Source organism: Callospermophilus lateralis, chromosome 15 (assembly GCF_048772815.1).
Source record: "Callospermophilus lateralis isolate mCalLat2 chromosome 15, mCalLat2.hap1, whole genome shotgun sequence".
Classification (NCBI taxonomy): domain Eukaryota; kingdom Metazoa; phylum Chordata; class Mammalia; order Rodentia; family Sciuridae; genus Callospermophilus; species Callospermophilus lateralis.
This window is the reverse complement of record NC_135319.1, coordinates 85,731,158-85,744,614: the sequence shown is the minus strand read 5'-3', so window position 1 is coordinate 85,744,614 and position 13,457 is coordinate 85,731,158. Positions and strand designations below refer to the sequence as shown.

At 50.4% G+C, this 13,457-nt stretch overlaps 1 protein-coding gene across 1 annotated transcript; it reads right to left on the bottom strand.

Moving 5' to 3' along the window:
* Nucleotides 1-498: 498 nt before the first annotated feature.
* LOC143637979 (scavenger receptor cysteine-rich domain-containing protein DMBT1-like) lies at nt 499-13,409 on the bottom strand. The gene is made up of 10 exons (XM_077105365.1): nt 13,400-13,409; nt 12,116-12,302; nt 11,538-11,564; nt 9,839-9,957; nt 9,709-9,738; nt 9,297-9,444; nt 7,052-7,260; nt 5,980-6,164; nt 3,084-3,472; nt 499-808 (listed from the first exon to the last, which is right to left on the bottom strand). The coding sequence occupies exons 1-10, from the start codon at nt 13,407-13,409 to the stop codon at nt 499-501; spliced, it is 1,614 nt and encodes a 537-aa protein (XP_076961480.1).
* Nucleotides 13,410-13,457: the final 48 nt, after the last annotated feature.

Below are 13,457 nucleotides of genomic sequence, written 5' to 3'. Positions count from 1 at the left end.
ACGAAGCCCTGCTGCTGTGTCTCCATAGCTGCCCAGACCTGATTTCAACACGCCCAGTGTTACATTATTATCATCAGGAGGAATGAGATTGTCACTCACGCTGTTCCTCTGGGTAACAGTGGTGATCATCACAAGAACTACTGTTCACCCAGCACTCAGCGACTCACACCAAGCAGGGGCCAAGGCAGTTTGATCAACATTACTTTATTGAACCCTCTCAACAGTCCTAAGAGACAAGTGCTAGCATTTTCACTTTACAGATGAGAAGTGTGCGTTCTGGCAGTTCAGACCCAGAGGAGACAGGGGCCAGGTCTGTCTGTTTCTAGGCCAGAACTCTGCCCAAGCCCTACACATGGGCCCCAGAGACCTAGAGCCCTGGGGGAAGATAGCAACCAGGTCTAATTCTACTCTGTGTGGCCAGGCATAGCACAGTGCCTGGCACATAACAGGTGCTCAATTTGAGTGGGAACCGGCAGAAGCTTCCCAAGTCCTGGGGAGTCACGGCCTTGGACGCTGGTTGGAAGTGGAGTCTGAGGGTGGCTGGTTCTTCTCTTCTGTAGGGGGCTGCAGCTGGATGGGTCCCAGGACGACATCCACCTTTTCCTGGTAGGAGCCCACATCCCTCTTGGATCTCACCACGCAGCCTCTGTAGCAGCGCGAAGAGTAGTCGTAGGCTCTGCACACCACCAGTTTACACTGCAGGTACACTGTGGGGAAGCGGTTCAGGAAGTGGAAGGAACTGAATTTGAAGCGGGCGATGCGGGGTGACGGCGAGTAGTAGGTTTGGTAGGTTTCATCCCTTACACACCTGGAAGAAGAGAAAAGAAACTTGTTAGCTCTCACCAGGGCCCAGGATTCATCCTGACCCAGTTGCACCAGGAGCAGAACTCCCAGAAGCCCAGGCCTCCAGTGTCCCCTCACTGAGAGGCGTGCAGACGGATCCCGGTGGCTCTGGTACATCTCCAGCATCTTTAACTAGAAAATACCCCTGGAGTTTCCAGATAAACAAGCAAGCCCCACGGTGCCCAATGTGGTAAAGCCCAGTTCCAGTGACCGTGTGCTCCATGGCCCCCTACAAGCTGGGAAGTCAGGGAAATGGCTCAAATGTGGAGCCCATAAGCAGGTCAGAGATAGGCCAGGAAAGAAAATGACTTCATCCCTCTTCTGGTTGCAGAGCCCTGCAAGGTGACACTGGGCTGCACACTGGGTACTGCTGACATTCCCCGACCTGCCTGGCCCTCCCACTCCCAGGGTCTGCTCCTCCTGAGCCACTGGGACCCATGTAACTATGCTTTCCACACTGGCCTGAGTAGCTCCAGGACCCTCCTCCAGGATCAAGCACTTCCTGACCCCCCAGGCACCTCCTCCCAGCTGGTTGGTGCTGGAAGGAAAGCAACCTGAGTCTTTGCCTAAGGAACTTTGCTAAGAAATGGGTGAGGAAGCATCTCGCTGGTACCATGTGATGGGGCAAGAGAGAAGAGGCAAGGAAAGCCGGCCTGGGGCTGGTGACAGAGCAGCCAGGCTGCCCTAAGCATCCTGGCCCTGCGTCTGCTTACCCTCCTATTTCCACTTCCAGAGCTTTCTTCCTACCTCTGTGTTCAACTCAGCTGGTCTCGGATACCCAGATTTCTGTTTCCACAGCAGCCCCCTTAGCCACCAGGGTGAGAGAAAATACCCAGGGGTCCATTCAGAGGTGGGACATTTGTGAAAGGTCAGGGTAACCTGGGAGCTGCCAGGCCAATAACTGCATTTCCCATAAAACCCTGCCAGTCGGGGGCTCTGTGGGGGCCAGAGCTGCAGAGCCCAGGCTGCTCTTCAGAATCACCTGGGGAAATTGTTTAAAATATGAGAACAAAATTTAAAATAAAATAAAAAAGCAAGATACCAAGTGTGACCAAATGAGGAGAATGTGTGTGGACAGGAAAAGTCTGAGCCCAGTTAATTCTCATGGGCCTACAGGTGGATGATGTGGTTGAGGGCCAGGTGACTCCTGTGCTCCAGGCCCATTGGGGACACTCTCCCCCAAGTGCAGCCCTCCATTCTCCAAGCATACTCCATCAATCACGAATATGGCAGAATGTCACCATAGACAAGAATCCTTTGGCCAGGGGGAACTAAATCACTCATCGATTGTATTAATTTTGACCACTCTACATCACTTGAAATGCCACTTTGTTACTATTTGAGGAATGGGGTTCTGGGTAAGCCTTCTCCCCATCTTTGCTACTGACCGGGTGGCTATGAAAAGACAAGCTTCAATGTCTGTTTACTGAACTGACATATGTTCAGATTGTGCCTGGAAAGAGATGTGTCCTAGGACCTCAGGGAAGTGAGATGCCTAGCAGCACCCCTCACCCTGTTAGCGTAACTTCTCTTGGAGGCAATGGCTACAAGGTGTAAGCCAAGAGGTGCCATGCCACCCGCCAGCAGAGACTACCGAATGGGGGTTGGTTGGGAGCCCTGCAGGAGTGCAGAGGAGTCAACCCCCAGCTCCAGCACGCCTCATGCAGGGAAGCTGGAGCAGGGGAGAGCAGACCTCCCTGAGCTGGACCGCAGAACTTCCCTCTGGTGTAACAATTCTGTGGACCACCTGCTGGGCCCACTCTATGCTAGGAGCCCATCCACTCTTTTCCAGGTAGTCCTCCCAGTAGCCTTCTGATGTGAACGTCACCGTCCCCAGTTGACAGATGAGGAAACTGGCCCAGAGGCCCATACTTCCACCTTGGTCTGCTCCACATCCAATGATTTCCCCACTGCTTGTAGGGCTTTCTAACCCTAAGGCTAGAGTTGGGTCACCTGGGGCTTAATCCCAGGTGACAGCCAACCTGACCACTGGTGGGTTCTTCCATTCTAACATGTAAGCAGGAGATGGGGCAGGTCAGGATGTGGCCCAGGACACAGCACAAAAGCACCTCAAGGGTAAGAGCCACATGATGTGACTGCATACAGCATGAGATCTGTCTGCACTTGAACTCCTAAGAACTCTGGTTAACCAAAATCTGGAGTCCTCAAAGCTTCGGGGCTACTCATTGTTTGACTTTTCAGGCAAAGGGTTAAATCTTGCCCAGAAAGACAGCCCTTACCCACTTCGGATGAGAACGTAAGTCAGAGATGAGAAGTCGTTGGGGTTTGGGGAAGCCACACAGGTGTCCACAAACAAGGCCAGCGAGGTGTCCGAATGGAGGATCTCAGCCTGAAGGTACAGATTCTGGTCCAGATCCACTAAGTACGGGCTGCTGGTCACGGGGTAGGAGAAAGAGGGGGATGTGTAGAAGGAAATGTTCACGTCGAAGTTGCCGTACTGCGCTTCCTTGACCTGGATGGTGTCGTTGGCAATGTACATGGTGTGGACCCAGGTGTTCTGCAGCATCTTGCAGCTCACATGAATGAGGAGGTCCTTCTTCCTTTTGATGATGCCATTTGTCACAGCTGCTTTGAGGACGTTGGAATAGTTGATGGTGTCATTGTCTACCTAGGAGAGGCATGTCGGAGAGCAGAGTCAGGCATGTGCCACCTGCCAAAGGAATCTCATTGCTGATTTTCAGGGTTAGAATGAGTAGGCAGTGACAATGAGATGTCAAACCCTTCCACAGCCACAGAGATGGCACATGCGTACTGCCACGGTGACTTTCACCAGGGCTGGATGTCCGGCTCAACGAGCAAGACCCCCTCCCTGCACAATCCCTGCTTCCCCTGCCACATGATGGGGATCTCAGTGTGGGCCAGTGGTTGGCACCTCTTGGAGCTCCTCCTCATGGCACAATGGGCATGTCTGGATGGTACCTTGACCTGCCATGCAACTAGCCAAGTCGGCCTGGATTGCACGGCTTAGGGCTCAGAACAGAAAGTTCTGCTTCATGCTCTCTGCTGCTGGGGTCTCAGAGAAGATAGTCACATACTTGTTGAGGGGAGGGGCACACGTCGGTGAGCTCAGTGTTAACTGTTTTCTGCTTTGGTTGATTGGTAACGACCGCCACGTGGTGATGAATTCCGTGGGAGCTGGAAGCCACAGAGATCCAGAATTGCAGCTCTTGACCTCTGAGGTTGGGACTCCTTTGAGGCTCATATGGACAACCGAGTGGGTCCTGGAAACCCTGGGGTCCTTCCTGTCCCGCCCACCTGTACCACAGGACCGTCTACTACCATGCCTTTCACTAAGCAGCTAAGCAGCATGTTCATAAGAATGTTGGTGTCTCCTGCTATTTCATGTGCCCACCATCTACAGAGCGTGGCCTTACACCTGGGGGCCTGTGAGAATTTCTAGGAAAAGATGATATATATATATATATATATATATATATATATATATATATATCCCCCCAGGGCTTGGCAGTGTATCACCAATAGCTTCAACAGCATCTCTAGGGACCTATGGAGTGAACGGAAGGAACAGGAGCCAGAGACCCAGCAGAAGTATTGTAATGAGTGGAGCATGGGGCAGCTGAATGGCCAAGAGGACACAGGTGGACAAGGTCCCCAGTAAGCTCCATGGTCGAGATCATCTGGCCCCAGCAAGGTGAGCACAAGCGCACCATCACCAGGCTGCAGTCTGCAGGACTTCCTCCCCGCCTGAGGAGCAGGTCTGAAGTAAATCTCTCCAGGTCCCCTCTGCTACGCTTCCCAGCATGCCACAAGTGCTTTTGCAAGAAAGGGCAGGGGAATAACATAATAATGGTCTAAGCAGAAGGTTTAAAGCAGAGAGAGAGAGAGGTTTTCTGTGTTAGTCATGAGCCTATCGAGGGCCAAAACTCCATTCCTGGCTGGCCGGGACACTGAACAAAGTCCCTTCTGAAGCCAGCGTCTGTGCAGCTCAAATATTCAAATGTAATTGTCCTTCAGAATGGAATGTGTTGGAGAATCTGCCACGTTCTGCCTGCAGAACTCTGAAGAGAACTCTGAGTATATCTCTTCCAGGTGAAACATGGGAAAAGAGAAAAGCTTAAGAAGATACTTATTGTGGTTCTCGGCACCTCTCAGCCCTTCCTCTCCTCTCTGATCAGTTCCTTTCCTTTTCCCCAGACCAAGAGCCTGGGGCAAGTCATCTAAGCCAGTAGGGGGTGCCAGAGGGGCTTCACTCTGGGCCCAGATCTGGGGAAGAGCCATAGGAAAGAGCTCTATGGATCTATCTGCTCAAGAAGCACATTATATTTTCTCTTTCCATTTTCTAAAAGGAAATTTTCTTTACTTTATAATTCAGTACCAACAGTTGTCACAATCAGCCATACGAATTGTGTTCAGCATTTTTAAAGTGGATGACAATAGGAAAATACTTAATGAGAATTTGGGGAAAGAGACAAATCTCAGAGCTTCCTCCTCCTACTTGGAGGTAGTTGCAGCTGTATCACGTACCTATAACCCATAGGAGGACAACCATCCCAGTTTGCCCAGGATTGAGGGGTTTCCTGAAACAAGGAACATCATATGCTAAAATCTGTAAAGTCTTGGACAATCCAGGATGGCTGGTCACCCTAGATGGTGACAGCTCAACAACCAAAGCTGCAGAGATCAATTCATTGTGAAGCCAATGAGTCCACAGGCCTCTGCCAAGGCTTAGCAATGCATTTGCAATGTGTTTCCTAAGTTTTCGTAAAACTTAGGAAAGTAAAATACATTTGCATTCTTTGCTCAGTGACAACCCTGCTGCTCTCGCTCACCTCAACCCTACACTGTATAGGCTTCAGGCCCTACAAAACCCAGAGCTGCCCCTCGGAGCTGCTCTGGGGATCACTAATGTGAGTGACAGCCTGCCAGGTGCCCCCCCTGTTGGACACAGCTGGAGGAACAACCTGCAGAGCTTCCTCCTCCTCCTTGGAGGTAGTTGCAGCTGTATCACGTACCAGAGATTTCTCTCTTCCTTTATTCTGACTATGTTCTGGTTATACTATGATAGCATTTCTGGATTCCCAGTGTTCAGGACGCTTAGCACTGATCGCTGTAAGGAAGCAGCTAAACAGGAAACAGAGGCAGCCCCGGGCTTACGTGCTTGAGGGTTCCACAGCCTGTGTAGGGAATGGTGAATATCACGTGGCTCCAAGTTATCTGGGGCTGACACCTGTAGCTCCCATTCCATCCAGAAATGACAAGGTCCCTGGCAGAATAGCCCAGGGACTGGAGGTAGTCCCTGTTCACACTGGCTTGCATGTGATTCGGCAGACAGAACAGACCTGAGGGACAAGGGAAGATCATGCACTTGGTCAGCTCCCCCAAACCCCACAAGTCCTACTGGGTGCTCTTCCCAGATACAGGTGGACAGATAAAGATGGTGACCCAGGTGGTCAGCATGTAGGATACCTGCACAGAATAAGCTTCACTGCAACCTCCAAGGGCTCTCGGGCTCCACCCGGCCCCATCCTCAGTAAAGCTCAAGGAGGACACTTGGGGTCTCTCTAACGGAGTGTTGCAGGCAGGATTTTAAATAACCGAAACGAATTGCCAAGTTACCAATTACCCACAAAGTAAAGCAACTACAGTCAAATTGCAGAGAAGTCATGGAGTAAAGTCATTTAGATATGAAGAAAGCCAATGCTTTCAATCCTAACTACATAAAAAGCCTTGAACGTCACCTTGCCCAGTCCTTGGCCAAGGTTTACAGTAGTTCATATAACATCCTAAATCAGCACCATACGGCCTTTCCTGGAAGTGCCTATGACCAGCTGCATCCATCTTCAGAGAGAAGCCAAATGTGTTAGGTTTCAGGACATGACCAGTGTCTCATACTCGGGATGGTCACAAAACTTCCAGCTGAGTGGTCACTCTGCCTTGGGCACTGACTTCTCATTTGCTGAGAGCACCCTCTTGTGCCTTCTACTTAGTCCCTGCTGACTGCCTAAGGCCCGTCCACCTCTCATCAGTCAGAGCTGACTGCTGACCTCATTTCAGGCAGCCAGAATCCCAAAACCTCCTGCACGTGGCCTCTCCCCTTAGGAAATCGAGCCGGGGGGGGCTGCTGGGTCTGCTCTAATTCCTTATTTCACAACCAGAGGGGAGCTGAGCCGCAGAAGGCTCCCAGGGACCTCCCCGCTCCTAACCCTGCACTCCCCTGGGCACTTACTGGTGCTGTCGTTGGAAGGGATGGAGTAGAATGCGGCCTGGAACCCCCTCCGCGTGACGCTGCCATCACTGATGAAGCGGACTGACAAGAAGTTCGAGGAGGACGTGAAGGAGCCCGTGGCCCCGTCACACACTTTGGCAATGAGCGGGGAGCTGCTGGAGGGGCCGTCGAAAACCTCAATGTAGTCGTAGCTGCAGCCTCCTTCAAGTCTACGGGGACAGCGCACACAACGTTAGCCCCACCTCGTCTGCAACTGGACACAGGGGTTCATGCCTGGCGGGGAGGGGAGGTGTGCGCTAGGGACTCTGACAAAGCTCATCATTGATTTTCTTGAATTGAGGGGGTCTGTCCCCCCACGACCACTCTGCTGGGATCTGTGTTCAGCTTTTTGAGGTGGCACATGTGAAATCTGCAGCCCTCTAAATCGTAAAAGGAAGGATTCACATCCTAATTTAGACCATCTTTCTTCCATCCAAGGATTCCCGGCTCCCCCAGAATAAAACAAACGTCCAATACAAGTAACAGTAAATGTTGGCGAGGATGTTGGGGAAAAGGCACATTCATACATGGCTGGTGGGGCTGCAAATTGGTGCGACCACTCTGAAAAGCAGTATGGAGATTCCTCAGAAAACTTGGAAGGGAACCACCATTTAACACAGTGATCCCATTCCTCAGCATATACCCAAAGGACTTAAAATCAGCATACTATATGTAGTGATGCAGCTACATCAATGGGCTGCTGCTACATCAATGTTTACAGCTACATCAATGTTTACAGCAGCTTAATTCACAATAGCTAAGCTATGAAACCAGCCTAGGTGCTCTTCAACATATGAATGGATAAATAAAATGTGGTATATATACATAATGGAATATTACTCAGCCATAAAGGAGAATGAAATTAAGGCATTTGCTGGTGAATGGATGGAACTAAAGACTATTATGCTAAGTGAAATAAGCCAATCCCAAAAACCAAAGGCTGAAATGTTCTCTGATATGCAGGTGCTAACACACAATAGAGGGAGGGAAGAACAGAAGTTCATTGGATTAAAGAGGAATGAAGGGAAGGGAGCAGGGATGGAAATGTGAAAGAGAGTAGAAGGATTGGACGTATTCCTGTATGAATGCATGACCAGTGTAACCGCACGTCATGTGCAACCACCAGAATGGGGAGTTATACTCCTTGTATGTATAATATGTCAAAATACATTCTACGGTCGTGTAAAACTAAAATGAATCAATTTTTAAAAATGTAAATAAATAAATAAATAAAAACAAATATCCGTGAGTTCATAGTGATGGAAACAAGTAATTGAATAAATAAATATTGGGTAAACCTGTCCCTGCACCTGGAAGGGGGCTGTTGTGAGGCTCCAGTGATACAGCCTGAGGACAAGTGCTTTCTAAGATGTCACTGAATGGTGGCCGTCGCTGCTATTGAGATGATGGCTAAAGAACCAGTCAGGTTGAGATGCAGCCATTGTATTGTAGTGAGATCCAGATAATATACCTTTTGCAAAACCCAAAACGGATTTCTAAAGCAGAGACTTCCAACTTCTCTGTAAGTAGAACTCAAGAGGGAAAACTATTTTGTTCTGCAATGGCTGCTGGAGGAGAAGTCATGGTTTCCCGTGTCCAGGATTCTGAACCTTAAGGGTTCCTCTTCCTGGTCAGCTTGGCCACCCCCTCTCTGAATAGATCATATATTAACATGCTTTTGGTGACGTCCTCTTCTGCTTAGAACAATGATTCCCACTTGCAACTGAATGAGGAAGAGGCCACCTAGCGTCCCAGCGGGCTCCCCGTCCACCTGGTCACGGGAGGATGGGGAGAGGCCAGGGAGGGGTCCCAAATGGGTGCAGTTGTTAAGGGGAGGATTTGCATTGTCCCCCATTACTCCCACTGGGTGACATTTTCCAAGTGTTTTCACATACTCTTGCACCTGTCCCGGAATCACCAGGGAAAGGAAAATTTATTCTTCCCCTCCTTGGGTTGACCCTTGGGAAGGTGGAGTGAGTTCCCATGGTCACACAGCAAATTAGGGACAGACCTGGGACTTGAAACCAGAGCCCTTGTCACTCCAGGGATCTTGGCTCCAGGCCCCCCTCCTCATGGGCTGCTGCCATTCTAGGTCAAAAACAACTGGTAATAAAACCTGTCCCTGGACAAGCCTCGCCCCTGAATCACCCATGTCTTCTCTCTAAATGTCTGTGGGGTCCCCAACTCATTCCGCCCACGCACTCACCGGACATCTACGAAGATGACAGTCACAAGATAGTTGTTCGGGACCTCAATGTCCCACGCACACCTGGCATTGTTTGGATAGTTCCCTGGGTAGAATGGGCTAGAAAAGTTTCCTGAGGACTGGGCCAGGAAGCCTCCGCAGGAATTCACTGTCAGAACAAGATGGAAACGTGATGAGCCGGCAGCACGTGGCTCAGCCACCTGGGAGGAATTTTCTACTCAATCTCTAAGGCAGAAACCCAGCAAGAGGAGCCCGGACTTGCACCGCCCACTGAGGGCAGGGGAGAAGCCCTCCCGGGAGGCTGCGCCCAGGGAGCCCGCTCCCTGTCATTCTCATTGTCCCGCCACAGGAGGGGAGGGACGGAGGTTGTGGGCACCTCTGCCACAGACTCGTCAGGGAGCCCAGAACTTACCGTTTGGGTAGCTGGGGGTGGAAGCAGCCGCTGTTGACAAACAGAAAGGATCATGATCAGTTTTCTAGCACCTTCTGCACGGTTGTTGATGCAGGCTGGCTGATTTGCACTGCCCCAGCCCTGGGCTTACAGTGGGGGCGGGAACCGGGCTTGCCCTCCATGTGGAGGAGAGGACCAAAGGCATGGACCAAGGCCGAGATGGAGGAAAGCCCAGGGAAGGTGGGATCAGGGGCTTGGCTCCCGACCCAGCTGAGTGGGGAGCAGACCAGGCACGGAGGGAAAGAGGGGACGGCATGTCACAGGGACCAGCAGGAGAGATTTGAGGATGTCAGTGCAGATGGCAAGGAGGACCCTGAAAAGACGCAGGGAGCGCACCCCTCGTCAGCTGAAGTGTCACTTCCAGAAAGCACGGCCCCAGCCCCCAAGGAAGGGAGTTCTCTGGCGCCCCAGCCTGTCCTGGGAGCACCTGTCGGAACTGGGACTTCACAGCTCAGTTCAGACGAACCTTCAGTCCTGTCGACTGACTACCTGAGCAGGTAGTGAGTTCATCTTTTTCACCATTCCATACTGCACAACCCTTCTCAGGGGCACCGTGGCCAAACACAGGGAAAACCCTTCAAATGGGAAGAGTTGATATTTTTACCAGGCACACTGTATACCAGGCACTGTGCTACCATTAGCCTCCTGGATCTATTTCTATCCTAAAGAAAAAAATTGATGATATATGCAAAGATTTCTCTGTGAAAATGGTCTATGACACAGTATCATTTATAATAATGAGATATAAACCACTTAAATGCACAGAGACTGGGGATCCATTGAGCAATTCACGCATAGTGGACAATAAAAAATAATATAGGTGTTTCAAACAACGGTGAGGAAAGGGTTCATGATACAAAAGTAGCCGGAGCCCTTGTTTTAAGAGCAAAGGGGAAGGTTTTGAAACAACCCCATATTGCGGAACGACAGGAGAAAGCACCATCCCTGTGAAATGGCCCACTTACAATCTGTCACCCTTCTTCCTTCCCAAGTTTTGAAAATACTTCAGGAAATAAAATGATGAGCCTATTTGTCTAAGGATATTTCTCTCACTGAAATGAAGAAGCTGAACTCCTTAGTCAAGATCATCCTCCAGACAGGGGAGATGGGAAGGGTGTGTGGGTGCAGGGGTCCCCAGGGAGCAGGCAGGTGTGGGCAGACAGAGATGGGCTCGGGGGACAGGCTTAGAATGGGACATCCCTCCCGGTCCTGTCCGTAGGCAGAAAACGTGATACCTCGACCAGTGGTGGCAGAGATGGTGGTGGGTGGGTGCCACCAACCTAGAAAGACAATGTTTATTTTTTTATTTATTTATCTGTTTTATTTACCAGATCAATTTTTAATTCCATGGTCAATAGCTGGATGAGCCAAATTAGGTCATTCTCCTGGTTACAGGCTGGAGTACATAGACTCCATGAGGGCTGCACTGGGCACCAACACACGGGGCACAGAAGATTATCAATGCAGCACAAAGAATGCTCTGGAATGCTTTACCAGACAGACATGTGCAGTGGATTTCCCAGCTCATGTCCCTCAATGAAGATCCCAACTCCCCACGCTCTAATTCAGACAGATATTTACGTCCAAAGTGACCCGAGACCCAAAGCCCCTTCCACAGCAGCATCTGGACAAACGCTGTCAACAGCAGTAGCAGGAGCTGCTGGGACTCTGGGAAGCTGGGCCTTGGAGAGTACCCGCTCCTGAGAGCACCACCTCTGTCCCACTCCTCCTCCTTCCAGAATCCCACAGAGGAAAGGCAATCCCAGAAGGGGGGTGGGGGACACACTCACCTGACGGAGTAGGAAAACTTGTAGGTCCTACAGGAAAAAGAAGAGAACGTGAGTCAGTCCCATGGACCAGATGTGTTGCAAGGAGCCACACAATGATGAGCAAGAAAAATGCTGAAGCGATTTCCCTCCTCCTCTCTCAGAAATGCTCCTTGGGAGGCCTGAACACACTCCCGAGGGCCTGTCTCCAAACTGCAGCCCTGGGGGGATTTGTTCTAACAGGCTCCAGGAGACTCAACCCCTGTCTGCTTTAGGGACCAAACTACGGAAGAAGCCACAGAACACCAACCAAGGCCAGACACCAGTGACATGAGTAATGTCATCACCCTGGGCAGGTCTCAGGGGAACCACTATCTCCCAGAAAAGCTCAGGGTGAGAGGAGGCCAGTTCAAAGGAGCCATTGCTTCAGCAAAACTGCACATGATTCTAGAGAATTGTCACCTAAGCAGATGACTCCAGCATCCTCAGCATGGACATATTTATGGGAGAGCCAACCTCGGTTGGGGCAGTTCCACAGATAGGACTCATGCCCAGAGCAGGCCACATCATCCAGGACAATTGGCCCTGAGCCCTGACCAAACTTGGCACGCACAGGGGCAGACACAGCCCAGCCACAGCCCAGCTGCCTGCAGACCACGTAGGCATCGTTGATGTCCCAGCCATCATCACACACGGTGCCCCAGGAGCCTCTGTAGAGGACCTCCACCCGGCCTTGACACCGGTGACCTCCATTCACCAGTCTCAGGTTCAAACCGAAATCAGTTGTTCCTAGAGATGGACATCATTTGTCATTAGGGAAGTGCTGTCAAAATCCCTAAGAGAGGGCTGGGGATGTGGCTCAGTGGTAAAGTGTCTGCCTGGCATGCACCAGGCCCTGGGTTTAAACCCCAGTACTGGGGGGAATAATCCCAGTGAGACACCACCTCACTCCATCCAGGACACCATGATGAACAAGATACACCATGACCACTGCTGGGGACATATGGAAAGACCAAGGCCTCAGACACTGCCAGTGGGAACAGCAACACTCCAGCTGCTGTAGAACATGGTTCAACGTCCCTACAAGTGACACACTGAATTAGCACAGGACCCAGACAACCCACTTCTAGGTCTATACCCAGAGGAACCAGGAACAGGCATCCCAGCCAAAATTGTATGTGCCTGCTCTGGCAGCACTATTTACACAGCCAACAGACAGAGATCACCTGTGCCCATCCACAGGTGAATGGGTAAACAGAACGTGGGGTCAACAATGGTGGCATATTCATACCACGGAATGGCTTCTGGCAGTAAAAAGAAAAGACACGCTCCTACATGCCAAGCACAAGTGGAAACCTGCTGAATGGAATAAGGCAGCCAGAAAGCCAGGGCTTCCATTCATGGGAAATAACCAGGGAGGCAAATCCAGACGCCCAGAGCAGAGCTGTGCTTACCAGAAGCTGGGAAAGAGCAAGAGCTGGACAGGTCAGTGGGGTTTTAACTGGGGATGATGAAAGTTCTGGAACTAGACAGTGGTAATGGTTGCACAATCCCATGGATATACTCAATATCACAGAATTACACAATTTAAAAAAGGTAAATGGAAAAATTTTAAATGATACCATCTAAAACGTTAAATCTGGGCTGGGAACATTGTTCAGAGGTAAAGGGCTTCCTATTCAAAGTCCTGGATCTGACTCCCACTATGGGTGGAAGAAAGGAAAATGACAAATTTTATGTTGTGCATATCTTTTACCAAAATAAGGTAACCAGAGGGAAATAATGTCTCTGGGAGCTCCACATGCACACATCTATGTACATGTGTGTACACCTACATATACACACGTGAATAGTACATATATATGAATATATGAATATTCCTATACCCAGAATCATCTCCCTTTGTCCAGGGTCTCCTCAGTTAACCATCCTGAGAAGAATGAC

Coding starts and splice junctions, on each gene's coding strand:
- LOC143637979 (XM_077105365.1), bottom strand. Junction 9,958..11,537: donor AAGTTTTCCTACTCCGTCAG/GTGAGTGTGTCC, acceptor CTCCCCACTCAG/CTGGGTCGGGAGCCAAGCCC. Junction 6,165..7,051: donor CCCTTCCAACGACAGCACCA/GTAAGTGCCCAG, acceptor CTTGTCCCTCAG/GTCTGTTCTGTCTGCCGAAT.